The sequence below is a fragment of the Nerophis lumbriciformis genome, linkage group LG09 (assembly GCF_033978685.3).
Source record: "Nerophis lumbriciformis linkage group LG09, RoL_Nlum_v2.1, whole genome shotgun sequence".
NCBI classification, from domain to species: Eukaryota; Metazoa; Chordata; class Actinopteri; order Syngnathiformes; family Syngnathidae; genus Nerophis; species Nerophis lumbriciformis.
The window spans coordinates 32,220,491-32,242,640 of record NC_084556.2 but is presented as its reverse complement, the minus strand read 5'-3'; the positions used below and the strand labels follow the sequence as shown (position 1 = coordinate 32,242,640).

The following is a 22,150-nucleotide window of genomic DNA, read 5'->3' as shown; positions in this document are numbered from 1 at the left end:
TGATACTAACATTTAATATCACGGTTATGTGACCAAAATGATCACGGTTATCATTATTATCGCTATATTGTTGAATGTGCTCAAAAAGTACTTACACACCTCCATGAAAACATCTCCATCTCGTGTTTCTCTGAACAATCACTCTGTTCTAAGAGAGCGCAGCTTGTAGGTTCAATGTGCACAATTGAATGGCTTAGTTGCTTAGACAGCAAATTGTTTGGATTGAGGTATGTATTTTCTTGATGGAGAAAAACGTTAGTCTCCTGTATTTATGTTAGCATTTAAGCTAGTGAGCTCGCGCCAGTCAGTCTGTGAGTTTATCAAAGTGCAGTCATCAATTACGTTTTTTTGATAATCTTCATTCAAAACGGTAACAATAACCATCTGAGTTTTACCGCAGTTATCATTAACACCGTTTATAGTTACACCCCTAATTGTAAACAAACATGGCGTTAATTATGTGGGACTTATTCACTTAATAAAAGGAAGACATTCCGCTTGCTATTTGTACCAAAAGTTCTGCAGACATTCTGCGAAGAGGGAAAGAAAAAAATGCGCTTCATAACATCAAACCTTAGCAGCCACCTGAAACACCAGTATTGCTTTGGAAAGCCTACAAAGGCGGCTGCTGTTAAAAAGATGAAAGATAAAAAGTTAAAACTTCCAACCCCCACGTCTGCAGTTAATTGACTGATAGCTGGCAAAGCTCCCGGCTTTATTTTAAGATTCATATTGAAGGCTTTAAAAAAATTGTTTTTGTTTTTACAAAGCTGTTCTCCATAATGTGGTGTGCGCATACGAGTATAGCTCATCTAGCTAGGGGTAAGTTGGTATCATGTCCAAGAGTTAAGGTTTTTTTGGTTGAGAACTTTTTGAATTGAGCACCTCTTTTCTCAAACATGGAGCAAACAAATTAGGGAGGTGACAGATACCGTATTTTTCGGACTATAAGTCGCAGTTTTTTTCATAGGATGGATGGATTATTTAGCTCATTCACGTAAGAGACTAGACGTATAAGATTTCATGGGATTTAGCGATCAGGAGTGACAGATTGTTTGGTAAACGTATAACATGTTCTATATGTTATAGTTATTTGAATGACTCTTACCATAATATGTTACGTTAACATACCAGGCACGTTCTCAGTGGGTTATTTATGCGTCATATAACGTACACTTATTCAGCCTGTTGTTCACTATTCTTTATTTATTTTAAATTGCCTTTCAAATGTCTATTCTTGGTGTTGGGTTTTATCAAATACATTTCCCCAAAAAATGCGACTTATACTCCAGTGCGACTTATATATGTTTTTTCCTTCTTTATTGTGCATTTTCGGCCGGTGCGACTTATACTCCGGAGCGACTTATACCCTGAAAAATACGGTAGTTGTATTTTGTATTAACATCATTAAAAAGTCAGTTAGCATAATTAGGCTCTTTTTAAATTGAGATCCACATGGCATCTACAACAGTGGTTCTTAACCTTGTTGGAGGTATCGAACCCCACCGGTTTCATATGCGCATTCACCGAACCCTTCTTTAGTGGAAAATAAAATGTTTTATTTTTTTCAAATTCAATAGAAAGTTATATGTTTTTTTTACTGGTGCACAAAATGAACCGTGCATGAACATCACCTTGTTCAAAGAACAAAACCAACACAGTGCATGAACTCACAACCAATTACACACCTGCAAATCAGTGTGACTTCTGCTGTTGCCGTATCCATAATACGCCGATAGGGAGAAGTTTTTATTTACACGATTACCGTAGTCAGGTGTGTCTTGACCTCCACGGCGAAGGCTACGTCGAACCCCTGAGGCCGACTCACCGAACCCCTAGGGTTCGATCGAACCCAGGTTAAGAACCACTGATCTACAATCATTAGTTTCAGTTAAATACCTATTCTGCTTTTCAGTAAACACATCAGCTGGTTGTTCTTTGAATCTTTGTTGAGACATTTTTAATAACATTGGCTCCTAATCTGTGTACAGGAATGAACAAATTAATGTATAAGCATGCTGTAATTGATTTTGCAATATCAATTCATACAATCTCTTCTCCTCGACCTGTTCCAGTATGGGTGGACACCGAATGGTGCCAAGTGCTGATGAGCATTTCTACTGTGCCACAAAATATGCAGTGACCGCACTGACTGAGGGAATACGGCAAGAACTACGGGAAGCAAACACCCACATCAGAGCCACTGTGAGTTTACTGTCACCTGAAAACTTCTTTAGACTTCTTTTGCTGAAATAAATGTCCCCTTGTGCATGTATATTGTCTCTCTATATATATATATGTGTCTGTTGTCATATTTATTGGAAATGTTTACCATTTTTATACAGGCTCATTCACACATGTCAACACTTTAGGTACCCCTGAACTATTTTGAGACAAACAAAATTGTAAATGTAAAATTACTAACCTCGGATTTCCACTGGATACAAAACGGCCGCGGAACTGCACACGCACGGCGTCAGACTCTTTTCGTTTTTATTCAAGTCAATGTGTCGGTTTCCACCGCCTGTGGAACATCAACGGCATTCCAGCGCTACAGATAGCTCAAATCTGCTTATGTTGGACAGGAAGTCATGCACAAACACAAATTAAAGTGTCTGGTTTACTTTCAAAATAAAATACTCAGTTTTAAAGGTGGATCGTATTTTACACTTTGAAACGTTTTAATGGACGGCGACAGACATGTAGCCAAGTTATCAAAGGTTTTCAGACATCATTTCACCTCGTTGTCACAAATGGATGAGGACATGCTGATTCTGGAGGTCAAAAATTAAAGATTAATATACATGCGTATCCAGCTAATTTGGGATATGGGGGCCTGTGTCAAATACCAGCTGATATGGGGACCGGTAAAGAAGGGGAGTGGTTGATGTGTGACTCTGGATGGCGGTGCTGTTCCGTGGCAGTTTCGTTCAACCAGTGGAAATCCGGGGTAATGCTAATTGAGAAAATGTCTATGGCAAATGCAATGTAAATTAGCATCACGCTTGTGCCTTTTGTGAAATGGAGCCTCGCTGTACTTTTGAACGCTATCTTCTTGCTTTGTTGGCATGGAAAATGGTAATATTACCCAGAGGCAGTCCAGCTGAGTCCTTTCTGAGTACTTGACTGCTTGTTTGCCTGTCAAGTGCATGATGTCATGAGCAACAAAGTTACCGAAATATGTCATTGTTTGATTTTACGTGAATCGATACCTGGTCGTATCAACAGACTTTAGTCGGTACCTATAACAGTACCGAATTCGGTACCCATCCATTTATGCACTTAGAATTTTAAAGGAAAACAGCACTTTCTTTGGAATGTTGTCTATCATTCACAATGGTTATGTGAGACAAAAACCCATGTTTTCTCTTTTCTACGCATTTACCTCTAAATAAATGCTAACAAGAGTCAGATAATGGATGAAATGGATTTCACTCTTTTCTGCCTAGCGCTGTTAGAAACATCCAAAAACAGCGTTTTATATACATGCTGTAAGTATATATGTAAAGTAGTAACAGACACATTCTTAATGACATGTAATATTTATGAATTTTGATCATTCTATGCATACGGCGCATTAATTTCACAGACGCGTCTCAACATTCACTATTTCCTTCTACAACAGCTACTAATCATGGCAGACATAATGACAGCCAATAATGACTACTTTGGGTCAAATTATGTTTCGGAACCTTATATTTTTGAGCCTGAATATAAAGAGGATGAGATAAAAGTTTTAGAAGCTGAGTGATAAGCAGGTCGAGCAAGTTGCACTATTGTTTAGTGCTAAACAAGAAATACAAACTTTGAACATAATAAAACTATCACCTACTGTACAATGTCTGCTCTCACTGGGATGCCAATGGATAGGATGTTTGTATCTTCCCGTTTAGATTAAGAAAACTAATGTAAAGTATCCAAAGAAAATAATGTGTATTTATTACATTTTAACAGAAGTGTTACAACCGAAAGTAACCAGATATTAACAGTAAATTAGCATGTAGAGTATTACTAGTTCTGTGAAAATAATACAAGTGGAAATTACATGATATGCTACTGCAAACGCCAGCAGCTAATATAGGAATCTTTGTAACCGGTTTTGAAATGGTTCTATTATAATTTACATACTAAATAATATATTGTGATGTACATTGTTATTGCAAGAGGCTCCAAATATATATTGTGATAGGCCATATCGCCCATACCTACTCTACCTTGGCACTTCCTTACTAAAGTGAAGTATTTGTTCACCATGTGTTTCTTTTTATCTCCCCTTTTCCTGTAGTGTATATCACCCGGGATTGTTGAGACTGAATTTGCCTTCCGTCACCACAACTACGACCCAGAGAAAGCAGCAGCAGTGTACGAGAGCATGAAAGTAAGCAATTGACTTGCAGTAAACATTTAGGCCCGGTTTCGTGTTTAGGGCATAAATAAAACCAGGACTAATCTAATCTGGTTTTAATCAATCTACACTAATCCAGTTGCTTTTTGAGATTAACTAGTTTCAGACTACAGAGTCTCAAACTAAAGTAGTCAACCGCGTAAACTAAATCAGATTAAGGGTGTGCACATTGTACAAAGGTAAGCGCATGCTTTTTGATTGATTGATTGAAACTTTTATTAGTAGATTGCACAGTACAGTACATATTCCGTACGATTGACCACTAAATGGTAACACCCGAATAAGGTTTTCAATTTGTCCACGTTAATCAATTCATGGTATAAATATATACTATCAGCATAATACAGTCATCACACAAGTTAATCATCAGAGTATATACATTGAATTATTTACATTATTTACAATCCGGGGGGTGGGATGTGGAGGGCGTTGGGCCGGGGGGGTTAGGTTTGGTTGATATAAGCACTTCAGTCATCAACAATTATATCATCTGAGAAATGGACATTGAAACAGTGTAGGTCTGACTTGGTAGGATATGTACAGCGAGCAGTGAACATAGTGAGCTCAGAAAGCATAAGAATAAGTATATATGCATATACATTTGATTATTTACATTTGATTATTTACAATCCGGGGAGGTGGGATGTGGTTGGGGGAGGGTGTTAGTCTAGGGTTGTAGTTGCCTGGAGGTGTTCTTTTAGTGCGGTTTTGAAGGAGGATAGAGATACACTTTCTTTTACACCGGTTGGGAGTGCATTCCATATTGATGTGGCAAAGAAGGAGAATGAGTTAAGATCTTTGTTAGATCGGAATCTGGGTTTAACGTGGTTTGTGGAGCTCCCCCTGGTGTTGTGATTATGGCGGTCATTTACGTTATGGAAGTAGTTTAACATGTATTTCGGTATCAGGGAGGTGTAGCAAATTTTATAGACTAGGCTCATTGCAAGTTGTTTTACTCTGTCCTGCTCCCTGAGCCAGCCCACTTTGGAGAAGTGGGTAGGAGTGAGGTGTGATCTGGGGTGGAGGTCTAGAAGTAACCTGACTAGCTTGTTCTAGGATATTTGGAGTCTAGATTTGAGGGTTTTGGAGGTGCTGGGGTACCAGGAGGTGCATGCGTAGTCGAAAAATTGTTGAATAAGAGTTCCCGCTAGAATCTTCATGGTGCCGTTAACAGTATAGTATGGTTAACGGTGTCAAAGGTTTTCTGAAGGTCCAGCATGACCATGCCGCAGTATTTGCCCGCGTCCACCTCATGTTTGATGTGGTCGGTCAGATAGAGAAGGCATGTGTCAGTGGAGTGGTTAGTTCTGAAGCGGATTGGAATTTGTATGTTAGTTTTTTAGTGGCAAGGTATCTATCGACCTGTTCATAAACAAGTTTTTCCATTACTTTCGAAATGAAACTGAGAATAGAAACAGGTCAGTAGTTACCAGGTTCTAATTGGCTTCCTTTTTTAAAAAGGGGAGTTACTCTTGCTATCTTGAAATCTTTTGGTACTTCGCCTTGTTTAATTGAGAGGTTTATTATGTGTGTGATGATTGGGGTATTGGTGGTGGCAGAGTCCCTGAGGAATCTGGAAGGGATATTGTCAAGGCCGGTGGCCTTGTTTAGGTGGAGCGCGCTCAATTTTTTGAGCACCTCGTCAGCTGAGACCATTTCTAATTTGAAATCGTTGTTGAATACTCTTAGCTTTCTGTAGTAGGCTTTAATGTGTTCTACACCAAAACGACCAAAGTGGTGGGACAGCTTGTTAACTAGAGTTGTGGCTATGCTGGTGAAAAAAGTGTTAAGTCTGCTTGCTACCTCCAGTTTGTCTGTAATGAGGGAGTCGCCCTCCTTGATGTTGATGTTGGTGAGTCTGGTTTTAAGTTTCTGGCTGCATCCAGGAAGCTAGTTGTTGAGGATTTTCCAGAGCTCACGTGGCTTATTTGTGTTTTCCTCTATTTTGTCGTTAATGTAATTTTTTTTAAGGATTTAGTCAGGTTGTTTGCCATATTCCTTAATTTATTGCATTGCTTTTTGTAGCTGAGATAGGCTCCAGCACCCCCCGCGACCCCGAAGGCAATAAGCGGTAGAAAATGGATGGATGGATGGATGCTTTTTGAGTGTTGTAAGGAGTGCTTTGAGGTTATTATTGGGTTGTTTATAGAGATGTCCGATAATATCGGCCTGCCAATATTATCGGCCGATAAATGCGTTAAAATGTAATATCGGAAATTTTCGGTATCGTTTTTTTTTTATCGGTATCGGTATCGTTTTTTTTTTTGTAAGTTTATTTATTTATTTATTTTTTTTATTAAATCAACATAAAAAACACAAGATACACTTACAATTAGTGCACCAACCCAAAAAACCTCCCTCCCCCATTTACACTCATTCACACTCATTCACACAAAAGGGTTGTTTCTTTCTTTTATTAATATTGTGGTTTCTACATTATAAATCAATATATATCAATACAATCTGTAGGGATACAGTCCGTAAGCACACATGATTGTGCGTGCTGCTGGTCCACTAATAGTACTAACCTTTAACAGTTAATTTTTCATTAATTACTAGTTTCTATGTAACTGTTTTTATATTGTTTTACTTTCTTTTTTATTCAAGAAAATGTTTTTAATTTATTTATCTTATTTTATTTTATTTTTTTTTTTTTTAAAGTACCTTATCTTCACCATACCTGGTTGTCCAAATTAGGCATAATAATGTGTTAATTCCACGACTGTATATATCAGTATCGGTTGATATCGGTATCGGTTGATATCGGTATTGGTAATTAAAGAGTTGGACAATATCGGATATCGGCAAAAAGCCATTATCGGACATCCCTAGTTGTTTATCTACTTCGGTTTTGCACTTTTGGTATTCGGAGTATTTTCTGTCTCTGTCTTTTATGGCAGCTAATAGGTCCGGATTCATCCATCGTTCAGAGCGGGCTTTGATCCTGACTGTTTTCACGGGAGCCAAATCATTTAGTATTGCTAGGAACGCTGTTTTAAAGCAATCCCAAGCATCATCGACCAGAAAACGAGCAATGGAATTTTTAAATACACATTTTAGCAATGTGGATGTGTGTGGAACTGGAGTTTGACTTCTAATCTAGATTAAAGAAAGGTCAAATAAAACGTTTCAAAAACAACTGTTAAAGCAAGAAGTCCATCCATCCATCCATCTTCTTCCGCTTATCCGAGGTCGGGTCGCGGGGGCAGCAGCCTAAGCAGGGAAGCCCAGACTTCCCTCTCCCCAGCCACTTCGTCCAGCTCTTCCTGTGGGACCCCGAGGCGTTCCCAGGCCAGCCGAGAGACATAGTCTTCCCAACGTGTCCTGGGTCTTCCCCGCGGCCTCCTACCGGTCGGACGTGCCCTAAACACCTCCCTAGGGAGGCGTTCGGGTGGCATCCTGACCAGATGCCCGAACCACCTCATCTGGCTCCTCTCGATGTGGAGGAGCAGCGGCTTTACTTTGAGCTCCCCCTTGATGGCAGAGCTTCTCACCCTATCTCTAAGGGAGAGCCCCGCCACCCGGCGGAGGAAACTCATTTCGGCCGCTTGTACCCGTGATCTTGTCCTTTCGGTCATAACCCAAAGCTCATGACCATAGGTGAGGATGGGAACGTAGATCGACCGGTAAATTGAGAGCTTTGCCTTCCGGCTCAGCTCCTTCTTCACCACAACGGATCGATACAGCGTCCGCATTACTGAAGACGCCGCACCGATCCGCCTGTCGATCTCACGATCCAGTCTTCCCTCACTCGTGAACAAGACTCCGAGGTACTTGAACTCCTCCACTTGGGGCAAGATCTCCTCCCCAACCCGGAGATGGCACTCCACCCTTTTCCGGGCAAGAACCATGGACTCGGACTTGGAGGTGCTGATTCTCATCCCAGTCGCTTCACACTCAGCTGCGAACCGATCCAGTGAGAGCTGAAGATCCTGGCCAGATGAAGCCATCAGGACCACATCATCTGCAAAAAGCAGAGACCTAATCCTGCAGCCACCAAACCAGATCCCCTCAACGCCTTGACTGCGCCTAGAAATTCTGTCCATAAAAGTTATGAACAGAATCGGTGACAAAGGGCAGCGACTTACTACCGGCAATGCGGACCAAGCTCTGGCACTGATCATACAGGGAGCGGACTGCCACAATCAGACAGTCCGATACCCCGTACTCTCTGAGCACTCCCCACAGGACTTTCCGAGGGACACGGTCGAATGCCTTCTCCAAGTCCACAAAACACATGTAGACTGGTTGGGCAAACTCCCATGCACCCTCAAGGACCCTGCCGAGAGTATAGAGCTGGTCCACAGTTCCACGACCAGGACGAAAACCACACTGTTCCTCCTGAATCCGAGGTTCGACTATCCGGCGTAGCCTCCTCTCCAGTACACCTGAATAGACCTTACCGGGAAGGCTGAGGAGTGTGATCCCACGATAGTTAGAACACACCCTCCGGTTCCCCTTCTTAAAGAGAGGAACCACCACCCCGGTCTGCCAATCCAGTGGTACCGCCCCCGATGTCCACGCGATGCTGCAGAGTCTTGTCAACCAAGACAACCCCACAGCATCCAGAGCCTTAAGGAACTCCGGGCGGATCTCATCTACCCCCGGGGCCTTGCCACCGAGGAGCTTTTTAACTACCTCAGCAACCTCAGCCCCAGAAATAGGAGAGCCCACCACAGACTCCCCAGGCACTGCTTCCTCATAGGAAGACGTGTTGGTGGGATTGAGGAGGTCTTCGAAGTATTCCCTCCACCGATCCACAACATCCGCAGTCGAGGTCAGCAGAACACCATCCTCGCCATACAAGGTGTTGATAGTGCACTGCTTCCCCTTCCTGAGGCGGCGGATGGTGGTCCAGAATTGCTTCGAAGCCGTCCGGAAGTCGTTTTCCATGGCCTCACCGAACTCCTCCCATGTCCGAGTTTTTGCCTCTGCGACCGCTGAAGCCGCACACCGCTTGGCCTGTCGGTACTTGTCCGCTGCCTCAGGAGTCCTATGAGCCAAAAGAACCCGATAGGACTCCTTCTTCAGCTTGACGGCATCCCTCACCGCCGGTGTCCACCAACGGGTTCTAGGATTACCGCCACGACAAGCACCAACTACCTTGCGGCCACAGCTCCAATCAGCCGCCTCGACAATAGAGGCGCGGAACATGGTCCATTCGGACTCAATGTCCAGCACCTCCCTCGTGACATGTTCAAAGTTCTTCCGGAGGTGGGAATTGAAACTCTCTCTGACAGGAGACTCTGCCAGACGTTCCCAGCAAACCCTCACAATGCGTTTGGGCCTGCCAGGTCTGTCCGGCATCCTCCCCCACCATCGCAGCCAACTCACCACCAGGTGGTGATCGGTAGAAAGCTCCGCCCCTCTCTTCACCCGAGTATCCAAAACATGAGGCCGCAAATCCGATGACACAACTACAAAGTCGATCATGGAACTGCGGCCTAGGGTGTCCTGGTGCCAAGTGCACATATGGACACCCTTATGTTTGAACATGGTGTTCGTTATGGACAATCTGTGACGGGCACAAAAGTCCAATAACATAACACCGCTCGGGTTCAGATCCGGGCAGCCATTCTTCCCAATCACGCCTCTCCAGGTTTCACTGTCGCTGCCAACATGAGCATTGAAGTCCCCCAGTAGAACGAGGGAATCACCCGGGGAAGCACTCTCAAGTACTCCCTCGAGTGAATCCAAAAAGGGTGGGTACTCTGAGCTGCGGCTTGGCGCGTAAGCGCAAACCACAGTCAGGACCCGTTCCCCCACCCGAAGGCGGAGAGAAGCTACCCTCTCGTCCACCGGGTTGAACTCCAACGTACAGGCTCTGAGCCGGGGGGAAACAAGAATTGCCACCCCAGCCCGTCGCCTCTCACTGCCGGCAACGCCAGAGTGGAAGAGAGTCCAGCCCCTCTCGAGAGAACTGGTTCCAGAGCCCTTGCTGTGCGTCGAAGTGAGTCCGACTATATCTAGCCGGAACTTCTCCACCTCGCGCACTAGCTCAGGCTCCTTCCCCCCCAGCGAGGTGACGTTCCACGTCCCAAGAGCTAGCTTCTGTAGCCGAGGATCGGACCGCTAAGTGCCCTGCCTTCGGCTGCCGCCCAGCTCACATCGCACCCGACCTCTATGACCCCTGCTATGGGTGGTGAGCACATTGGAGGGGGGACCCACGTTGCCTCTTCGGGCTGTGCCCGGCCGGGCCCCATGGGGACAGGCCCGGCCACCAGGCGCTCGCCATCGTGCCCCACCTCCGGGCCTGGCTCCAGAGGGGGGCCCCGGTGACCCGCGTCCGGGCAAGGGAAATCTGGGTTCCTTGCTTGTTTTCTTCATAGAGATCTTCTAGCTGCTCTTTGTCTGATCCCTCACCTAGGACCAGTTTGTCTTGGGAGACCCTACCAGGGGGCATAAAGCCCCCGGACAACATAGCTCCTAGGATCATCACGCAAACTTCTCTACCACGTTAAGGTGGCAGCTCAGAGAGGAGTAAAGCAAGAAGTATATAATACAATAGAAAGTAGATTCACTAAACGCCTCTATTCTCGTCCTCTTTGGTTTACGAATGTTTACATTGCGCCAATTATGCCTGTGTGTACGGACCATGTCTCATGCTTCATTCATTGATTTTACATTCGCTTGAAGCCATCAGGGGCTGCCATTTTGATTACATCACTTCCTGTACATATGGCTATTTTAAAGGGCGGGGCTCCCTACGTCACATCCTGTTTACATCCATTTTGAATAGCTCCGGCGGCTAGCTGCACTTCTGACGAGTTCATTTCCACAATTGTCGTGCCTTGCGCTGGTCAGAGCTGTGTGAGCCTGATTTATAGATCACTTTGTGTGATCAGAAACGCTTTAAATGAGTCCAACATCTTGCTCTATAGTAGTTGCCAACCACTGAGCTAGCATTGAAGCTAGTTAGCCTCCGGCTTGCGGCCCCTTCAGTTTGAGGATTTTATCACTGAAGGGGGATTTTTGGGGGGATTACATCTCCTCTCTGGCCTGGGAACGCTTCGAGATTCCCCAGAAAGAAGTTGCTAATGTTGCTCTTAAAAGGGAAGTCTGGTGGTCTCTGCTGGAGCTGCAGTCCCCGCTTCCCGATTCCGGATAAGCGGTTGAAAATGGATGGACTGATAGATGGGGGATTTTGGATAAGTCTTTAATTGTGATGAGACCGAAAAAGATGGCACAGCGGACATTTATTATAACGGAGAAGGCACTACTTGGACACAAACCGATGAAGGATCGCTTCACACTTCTAGTTTGTGCTAACGCTAGCAGTGACCATGTGAAGCCACTGCTTGTTTGTCACTCCAAAACTCCCAGAGTTTTCAACTATGTCACAAATATTCCCAAATAATTTACGTTTTTTTTGGCTTTGGAACACACCAGTGAGACTTGTGTGTGGGTGTTGACATTTAAACTTACTGTAATGTTGTGTTGTTTTTGGTTAAACAAATGTTGAGCCAATGAACCTTGTTATGTGTGTTTGATATATATATATATATATATATATATCCATCCCATCCATCCATTTTCTACCGCTTATTCCCTTCGGGGTCGCGGGGGGCGCTGGAGCCTATCTCAGCTACAATCGGGCGGAAGGCGGGGTACACCCTGGACAAGTCGCCACCTCATCGCAGGGCCAACACAGATAGACAGACAACATTCACACTCACATTCACGCACTAGGGCCAATTTAGTGTTGCCAATCAACTTATCCCCAGGTGCATGTCTTTGGAGGTGGGAGGAAGCCGGAGTACCCGGAGGGAACCCACGCAGTCACGGGGAGAACATGCAAACTCCACACAGAAAGATCCTGAGCCCGGGATTGAACCCCAGACTACTCAGCAACTTCGTATTGTGAGGCAGACGCACAAACCCCTTTGCCACCGTGCTGCCCTATATATATATATATATATATATATATATATATATATATATATATATATATATATATATATATATATATATATATATAATTACATTGACTCTTAAGGGGAACTCTGCTTCACTATACAAACCTTTTAGTTAGCGAAACATGTTTTTTTTAAAAGAAGAACCAATTAAGTTCGTAAATTGGAGGTTCCACTTTATCTATATATATATATATATATATATAAGGAGCAGCGAGAATACCAAGAAGCGCATATGCCAAATTTTCAAAGAGAACGGCCTACGGACCACGATTGAAGCCAACAAGCAAACCGTCAACTTCCTTGACGTCACTTTCAACCTGAGAAATAACAGCTACCAACCATTCACGAAACCCAACACAACACTCCAATACGTGCACCATGACAGCAACCACCCACCCACCACCACGAAAAGAATACCTACCGGAATCAATAAAAGGCTATCGATGCTGTCATCTAGCAAAGCTGAATTTGACCAAGCAACCCCCCCGTACCAAAAAGCCTTTGATGAAAGCGGATACAATTTCACCCTCACCTATGAACCCACGCCAGGAAACCAGCCAAAAAAGAACAGAAAACGAAACGACATCATCTGGTACAACCCCCCATACAGCAAAAACGTCTCAACTAACATTGGACACAAATTCCTCAATCTGATCGACAAACACTTTCCCAAAGACAACACCCTAAGAAAAGTATTCAACAAGAACAACATTAAATTGAGCTACAGCTGCATGAACAATATACGACAAATCATCTCAAACCACAACAAAACAATTGCAAATGAGCCGTCGGCCCCCGGACAGAGCGACTCCAAAACCAACAAAGACTGTAACTGTCGAAAGAAACCTGATTGCCCCCTCAACGGGGGGTGCTTACAAGCATCAGTTGTCTACCAATCTAAGGTAATACGCAAGGACATTAACACATCCGACACATATGTAGGATTAACCGAGGGAGAATTCAAAACCAGATGGAACAATCACAAGGCTTCTTTCAGGAACAAAAACCTGCGAAATACCACAGAACTCAGCAAACACATTTGGGACCTCAAAGACAATAATGTTGAATATTCAATAACATGGCAAATTCTTGCATCCAGCACACCTTACAATAGTGGTAATAAAAGATGCAACCTATGCTTGAAAGAGAAACTGTTTATTATTTACCGTCCAGACCTGTCATCCCTCAACAAGCGCAGCGAAATTGTAACAACATGCCGCCATAGACGGAAACACCTCCTAGGTAACACATGAGCCAATCACCACGCCCCTAGGCCAGCCTGTACCCACCCACTCTGTGCCCTATATAAACCATGGTATGTGAATGCTCCCATTAAAATCTCCTGATGATTGAGGGTACCCCCCCTCATGAAACAGGCCTGTAGAGATGAAATAGTCTTGTGATTTTTTCCCCACACATACATATATATATATATATATATATATATATATATATATATATATATATATATATATTTATATATATATATATATATATATATATATATATTAGGGATGTCCCGATCCAGGTTTTTGCACTTCCGATCCGATACCGATATTGTTTTTGCACTTCCGATCCGATACCGATACTGACCGATACCGATACTGACCGATAATGGCCTATCTGAGCATGTATTCAAGTTTAAAGTTATTTAGCCTTCTTAGTTGTCAGAATCATGTTGAAAAGGGTTTTAGTACTCTTGATAACAACTAGCCAGCTGAATTAGGTGAGTTTGAATAATACACAGTGGTTGGTAACAAGAAACTGACCTGTTTATTCAAGGATAAACACAAAATAGACAAAATTATACATGAGAAACAGAAATGGCATCATTGAACAAGGGCTGGGCGATATGGCCTTTTTTTAAAATTGCGATATTTTAAGGCCATATTGCGATACACGATATATATCTCGATATTTTGCCTTAGCCTTGAATGAACACTTGATGCATATAATCACAGCAGTATGATGATTCTATGTGTTTTGATTGATTGATTGAGACTTTTATTAGTAGGTTGCACAGTGAAGTACATATTCCGTACAATTGACCACTAAATGGTAACACCCGAATAACGAATACGTTATTCAACTTGTTTAAGTCAGGGTCCACTTAAATTGATTCATGATACAGATATATACTATCAGATATATACTATCATCATAATACAGTCATCACACAAGATAATCACATTGAATTATTTACATTATTTATAATCCAGGGTGTGGAGGGGGACGCCAGATGTAAGTGTCAAAAAGACAACTAAAAGAGTTTGATATGAGAATAAATCTAAAGTTAAAATATAGGGTAGAAATGCATCCATTTGCAGGAAATGTAGTCTTGATTTTCAAAACTTTCTTTCAAGGCTTGCATGTCTACATTAAAACATTCTTCTTCATACTGCATTAATATATGCAACTTTTAAACTTTCATGCAGAGAGGGAAATCACAACTAAAAAAAATCACTATTTTTTTCATACGGTGTTGATGTGGAAATTTTTGCCTCAGCATTTTGATGGTGTGGACGTGTAGCACCGAATGGAGATAAGCGTCTCGACAGACCTTACAATATTTGAACAATGATGACGAAAACTGTTTTCTCTGTCGTATCCGTGTGTCGAAAATTGTTATGCGCTTATTTTATTATTTGATTTTGTGCGTGGCATAGATTTGCCGTGCGCAGAGGACGCTTGAGCAGGCGCGCACCTTAGCGGCTGCGCTAGCATCACAGCTAACGTTAGCCATGCTGCTACCTCGCTCTCTGCTGGGAGAGGGCGTATACGTATGTGACGTATGTCGTGACGTATGACGTGACAGTATATGACGTGTGTAAGAAGGTGCGCTCGCTGTCTGTGAGAGGGAGACACAGAAAAGAGTGAGAAGAGCCTGTCGTGTAATGCCAGCAGCTAAAAGCAACTGCGTGAGAATCCACAGTTGAAGGTGTGCTGGAAAATGCGGAACGGAAATTACGGAGCAGCAGAAAAGTGGAATGTATTATTTAAATCGGTGCGTTGGAAAACACGGACCGGAGTTTTTTTTAAACTGGATCTGGATCGGCATTTTCCCATGCCTTGCCGATACGCATTATTTTGCAAATATCGGCGGCCGATCTGATCCAAATATCGGATCGGGACATCCCTAAAATATATATATATATATATATATATATATATATATATATATATATATATATAAATTTTCATTTATTTATTTATATATATATATATATATATATATATATATATATATATATATACACACACACTGTATTGCCAAAAGTATTTGGCCACCTGCCTAGACTCACATATGAACTTGAAGTGCCATCCCATGGAATTGTCCAAAATGTTCTGGTATCCTGGAGCATTCAAAGTTCCTTTCACTGGAACTAAGGGGCCAAGCCCAACTCCTGAAAAACAACCCCACACTATAATTCCTCCTCTGCCAAATTTCACACTCTGCACAATGCAGTCCGAAATGTAGCGTTCTCCTGGGAACCTCCAAACCCAGACTCGTCCATCAGATAACCAGATGGAAAAGTGTGATTCATCAGTCCAGAGAACGTGTCTCCACTGCTCTAGAGTCCAGTGGCGACGTGCTTTACACCACTGCATCCCACACTTTGCATTGGACTTGGTGACGTATGGCTTAGATAAAGCTGCTCGGCCATGGAAACCCATTCCATAAAGCTCTCTACGTACTGTACGTGGGCTAATTTGAAGGTCACATGAAGTTTGGAGCGCTGTAGCAACTGACTGTGCAGAAAGTCTTTGCTCTATGCGCTTCAGCATCCGCTGACCCCGCTCTGTCAGTTTACGTGGCCTACCACTTGATGGGTGCCTTGCTGTTGTTCCCAAACTCTTCACTTTTCTTATAATAAAGTTGACTTTGGAATATTTAGGAGTGAGGAAATTTTACGACAGTTCCACGCTGGAAATCACTGAGAGCGACCCATTCTTTCACAAATGTTTGTAGAAACAGTCTCCATGCCTAAGTACTTGATTTTATACACCTGTGGCCGGGACAAGTGATTAGGACACCTGGTTCTCATCATTTGGATGGGTGGCCAAATACTTTTGGAAATATAGTGTATATATATATATATATATATATATACATGTATATATTAATATATGTATATATATATATTAATATATAATGATGCTATATATCTTTGCAAATTCCGTGCTCTATTTTACAGACTTTTGATTCACTCACCACATAATTGTTTCACCATGAAAAGTTCCACTTGCCAAAAAGCTCAAGGTGTTAAGTACTTGTAAGGAAAGAGGTGTAGGGGTTCCCCTCAGGTGATTATATTCTTGTAAGGAACATGGGGCAAACAAATATTTTCAGCTGCATTGTCTTTGGATGTATAAAAAACTGTGACAAAAATCTTTCTCATAAAATTCATTCAGAATGTTTCTTCTGGTCTTTGTGGTCTTTTATCATCATGTAGGTAGTACACAAGGCCGTTCAAACTGCTTTATAGATGCATACAATTAAAAGAAGGCACGTCAAGTCATAAATGGAAAAAAAATACTCATTAACTGAATTAAATGCCAAATACTGCAGATAAAATACTTTTAATTATATGCACAGCTAAAAAGCAAAGTGTTTTCAGCATCATTTATTATGTACTGTGATGCATACAGTATTTCTCTTTTAAGGGGTCATATTAGTATGTTTTTTTCTTCATTTAAAACCATTCCTTCTGGTCTACATAACATGTACTGTTGGTGCTTTGGTCAATTGATGCAAAGATTTTGTTTTACAGACTATCTTCAAGCTGCTTTCTGAACGTTTCTTTAGGATGTGCCGTATTGTGGCCAAGCCCCCTTCGACTGCGTCTCCATCTTGTTAGTTGTGTTGTAGTTTTTAGCGCTTTAATATGGAGTCTAGTGACAGAACGATACACTACTTTTTTTATTACAAATGGCGACAGCGAAGGATGGATGTGCTTGTACAAGCCAGTCTGCCCGATGACAAGTGGATAGAGAAGAATAAGGAATTTAGTGACCTCAGCTTTGGACTTCCATCCATCCATCCATTTTTTACCGCTTGTCCCTTTCGGGGTGACGGGGGGTGCTGGAGCCTATCTCAGCTGCATTCGGGCGGAAGGCAGGGTACACCCTGGACAAGTCGCCACCTCATCGCAGGGCCAACACAGATAGACAGACAACATTCACACTCACATGCACACACTAGGGCCAATTTAGTTTTGCCAATCAACCTATTCCCAGGTGCATGTCTTTGGACTTCAACTGAATAAAAATGGCAGACTCGCGCAAAGGTCTTTGTGTAAACCTCTACCTTATAGGGAGATATAAGGTATAAAAAAGTATAAAAACAGATTGACATGTATCATGAGGCTGCAACAAAAAAACTATTATGAACAATTGCTGCATAAACATAAAAATAACATTATTGAAACCTGGGATGTGCTTAATACTATGATTAAAAAATCTAGCAAAAAGGATTTTACAGCTTATCTGGTAAAAGATGACAACTCAATTATTGAAAATATAGAAGAAATAGCTGAGGAATTCAATACATTTTTTGTGAATGTTGGCCCAAATTTGGCAAAAAATATTAAGTTTAATATGAATGATGAAAAAAAGTTAAGGCGTGTATCTGACATTAAAAATTCAATGTTTCTTGGCGGAGTTTGTGAAAGTGATGTGTTAGAAGTGGTAAGAAAGTTTAAAAACAAAAAATCTGTCGATGGTAACAACGTGGATATGTCACTTATTAAAGAAGTGATGAATTGTGTCCTGAAGCCGTTTACTTATATATGTAATACATCTTTATCAACTGGAACTTTTCCTGACAAAATGAAAATTGCTAAAGTTATTCCGATTTATAAAAATGGTGATAAACATATGGTCTCAAATTATAGACCTGTGTCTCTACTACCTCAATTTGCAAAAATTCTTGAGAAATTATTTGTAAATAGACTTGATAAGTTCATTGACAAACATGAGCTACTGAATGACCATCAGTATGGGTTCAGGAGTAATCGATCTACATCCCTAGCAGTGATGGACTTTGTAGAAAACGTAGCTACAGCAATAGAAAAAAAGCAACACACCGTTGGAGTATTTATTGATTTATGTAAAGCTTTTGACACAATCGATCATTCCTTACTTCTACAAAAATTGGAAAACTATGGCATAAGAGGTGTTTCACAAGAGTGGTTAAGTAGTTATTTAAGTAATAGATCTCAATATGTGGAAATCAATAAGACTAAATCACAGCCAAGAAGAGTAACTTGTGGGGTTCCACAAGGCTCGGTATTGGGACCTAAGTTATTTATACTATATTTAAATGATATTGTTCAGTATCTAATAAATTGAAATTTATTATGTTTGCAGATGATACAAATGTATATTGTTCAGGAGAAGACTTGAAGGAAGTGTTGAGGGTAATAGAGGTTGAGTTGTTTCAGCTAAAAAAATGGTTTGATATCAATAAGTTATCATTAAATGATAAGAAAACTAAATTTATGGTGTTTAGTGGTGCAAGAACAAATCGTGAAGTAAAACTAAAATTAAATCAAGTGGAAATTGATAGAGTATATGAAACTAAATTCTTGGGAATAATAATTGATCATAAATTATGTTGGAAACCGCATATTGAATATATAAAGGGAAAAATATCCAAATCCATTGCCATTCTTTATAAAGTAAAACACATGCTGAATAAGAAATGTTTGCATATGTTATATTATTCTTTTATTTTTCCATATTTAACATATTGTGTTGAAGTTTGGGGAAATGTTTATAGAACAAACATAGACCCAATAATTAAACTTCAAAAAAGGGTAATAAGAATAATACACAAAGCGTGCTACTATGAACATACCAATCCATTATTTATAAGTTCTAATGTGTTAAAATTTTCAGATATTGTGTTTTTAAAAACAATGGAAATTATGTTTCGAGTAAAGAACAACAGCCTTCCAGCTTGTATGCTTAGGTTATTTCAATTAAGAGGAGAAACCCATAATTTACGGGGGGTATTGATTTTTGAAATAGGTAAAGCAAGAACGAATATTAAATACAAATGTATTTCAGTTTTAGGAGTTAAATGGTGGAATAAGCTCAGTGATGAGTTGAAGACATGTACTTCTTTGTTAAGGTTTAAGAAAACATTGAAAGGTGAGATAATTGAAAATTATAAAATATAGTAACAATTACTTTCATTCCATTGATTTTTTTTTTGATTTTTTTAACATTGATGTTCCAGGTAATCTTATTTTCAGTGAAGGTATAGGATAGGCAAATATAAGCTTTGGCTTCAGTCTATTCCTTTTTCGGTCATGCTTTTTCTTTTCTTTTCTTTTCCTTTTGTGTGTAAATGTGTATGATTGTTATATTGTATATGTATAGTCTGTATTTTTAAACTGGTCACACAAAATGGTTAATGGTTGATGGTTGATTATATGACCGAAATAAACTTATTTCATTCATTCATTCATATCGTTTGGAGCGAGTTTAGAAGAAGGCAAAATTGTTTATAAATATCTCCGCCATGCCTCTATAGTTTGATTTCACATTTTTGTGACAAATTCACAAAAATAGGTACCAAAAGGTAAGAAAAGTTGGTTTTGCATAATACAACCCCTTTAGGTTAAACCAGTATATGAAATAGGTGTAACTTATTAAGTCTTTAAAGAGTACTTATTATGCAAAACCAATTTTTTTTTGTGTGTGTATTTAGGATCTACATTAGTCCCTAAAATTTACGAAACAATCTTGCCTTGCTTCATACTTCCTCTAAACGAGCCGTTTGGAATTTGCTCTGTCCTGTGATGTTGTCTGACCCAGGACGTCAGCAAATATCTCCAAAAATGGTAGAAATGTACCTGATGATCTTTGTGCAAGTCCGCCATTGTTTTTGTCCATCATCTTGTTGTGGGGCAGACTGGCTGGTACATGCACATGCATCCTTTGCCATTTCTAATACAAAGTAGCGTATAGTTCAAATGTATATCTGTCAGTGAACTCGATATGGAAGCGCTAAAAACTACAACATCGATGACGGGGAGAAGACACAGTCGAAGTGGAGGCACGTAAATAAGACCGTACACAAACTGGCGCATCCTGAAGAGACGGTCAGAAACCGTCTTGAAAATAGTCTGTAAAACATAATCTATGCAACGTTTTGACCAAAGCACCACAATTACATGTTATGTAGACCAGTGTTTTTCAACCACTGTGCCGCGGCACACTAGTGTGCCGTGAAATACAGTCTGGTGTGCCGTGGGGATTATGTAATTTCACCTAGCTGGGTTAAAAATATTTTTTGCAAACCAGTAGTTATAATCTGCAATAATGTGCCGTTGTTGAGTGTCTGTGCTGTCTAGAGCTCGGCAGAGTAACCGTGTAATACTCTTCCATATCAGTAGGTGGCAGCAAGTAGCTAAATGCTTGGTAGATGTCGGAAACGACGACGATGGTTTGTCGTGATCCCAATATGCAGACGACAGCAGGAGGCAGCGTGCAGATAAAGCAAAAATAAACAAAAGGCGAGTGCCGCTAAGAAAAGGCATTGCAGCTTAGGGAAGACTATGCAAAACGAAACTAAAAACTGAACTGGCTGCAACGTAAAACAAAAACAGAATGCTGGACGACAGCAAAGACTTACAGCGTGTGGAGCAGAGACGGCGTCCACAATGTACATCCGAATATGACATGACAATCAAAAATGTCCCCACAAAGAAGGATAGCGTCCGCACAATTTAAATATTCTTGATTGCTAAAACAAAGCTGACGCGGGAAATAACGCTCAAAGGAAGACATGAAACTGCTACAGGAAAATACCAACAAAAGAGGAAAAAGCCACTAAAATAGGAGCACAAGACAAGAACAAAAACACTACACACAGCAAAACACCAAAAAACTGAAAATAAGTCCCGGTGTGATGTGACAGGTGGTGACAGTACACCTACTTTAAGACAAGAGCTATAGTGATGCATGGTTTGTTATGGTTTAAATTCACATCCAACAATTGTGAGAACGACTTTTTACTGTCAATATCGACTGCTGACTTTCATTTAATGTTTTCTGCTGGTGGTGTGCCTCCAGATTTTTTCAATAAAAAAATTGTGCCTTTGCTCAAAAAAGGTTGAAAATCACTGATGTAGACTACAAGGAAGTGTTTTGAATGTAGAAAAAAAATCATAATATGACCCTTTGGGTCTTAAATTTTACCTGATGTATCTCTCGTCTCCATTCAAGAAATGAGAGGATTAAATTCAAGACTAGGACAAGTCTGAGTTTATTTGAGCCCATGTCTGAGAAAGCCATTTCAGTGAACCCTGTTTTAAAAAAGTTAAAGTACCAATGATTGTCACACACAGGTGTGGCAAAATTATTCTCTGCATTTGACCCATCACCCTTGATCACCCCCTGGGAGGTGAGGGTAGCAGTGAGCAGCAGTGGTGGCCACACCCGGGAATCATTTTTGGTGATTTAACCCCCAATTCCAACCCTTGATGCTGAGTGTCAAGCAGGGAGGCAATGGGTCCCATTTTTATATTCTTTGATATGAGTCGGCTGGGGTTCGAACTCACAACCTACCGATCTCAGGGCGGACACTCTAACCACTAGGCCACTGAGCAGGTCACAAATGTGGTTTTAGTCCAAAACTAGCTTAATCCCTGTGCGAGCACGCAGGCCTTTGAGTGACTTTGCAATAGTAGAGTTTGAACACATTTTCTCCCCATATGTGCAGTGCTTGAAAGCAGATGACATCGCCAGCGCAGTCACATTTGTCCTCAGTGCCCCTCCTCATGTCCAGGTATGTCAGCTACTTTGTCTGTTTTAGAAT

At 41.2% G+C, this 22,150-nt stretch overlaps 1 protein-coding gene across 1 annotated transcript in view; it reads left to right on the top strand.

The window, feature by feature from the left end:
* Positions 1 to 22,150, top strand: part of dhrs11a (dehydrogenase/reductase 11a) — a 78,860-nt gene that overhangs the window by 54,893 nt on the left and 1,817 nt on the right. Inside the window, exons 4-6 of the mRNA XM_061961936.2 lie at positions 2,076 to 2,205; positions 4,286 to 4,378; positions 22,055 to 22,120. Coding sequence (XP_061817920.1) covers positions 2,076 to 2,205; positions 4,286 to 4,378; positions 22,055 to 22,120 — 289 coding nt within the window. The remainder of the gene's footprint in view (positions 1 to 2,075; positions 2,206 to 4,285; positions 4,379 to 22,054; positions 22,121 to 22,150) is intronic.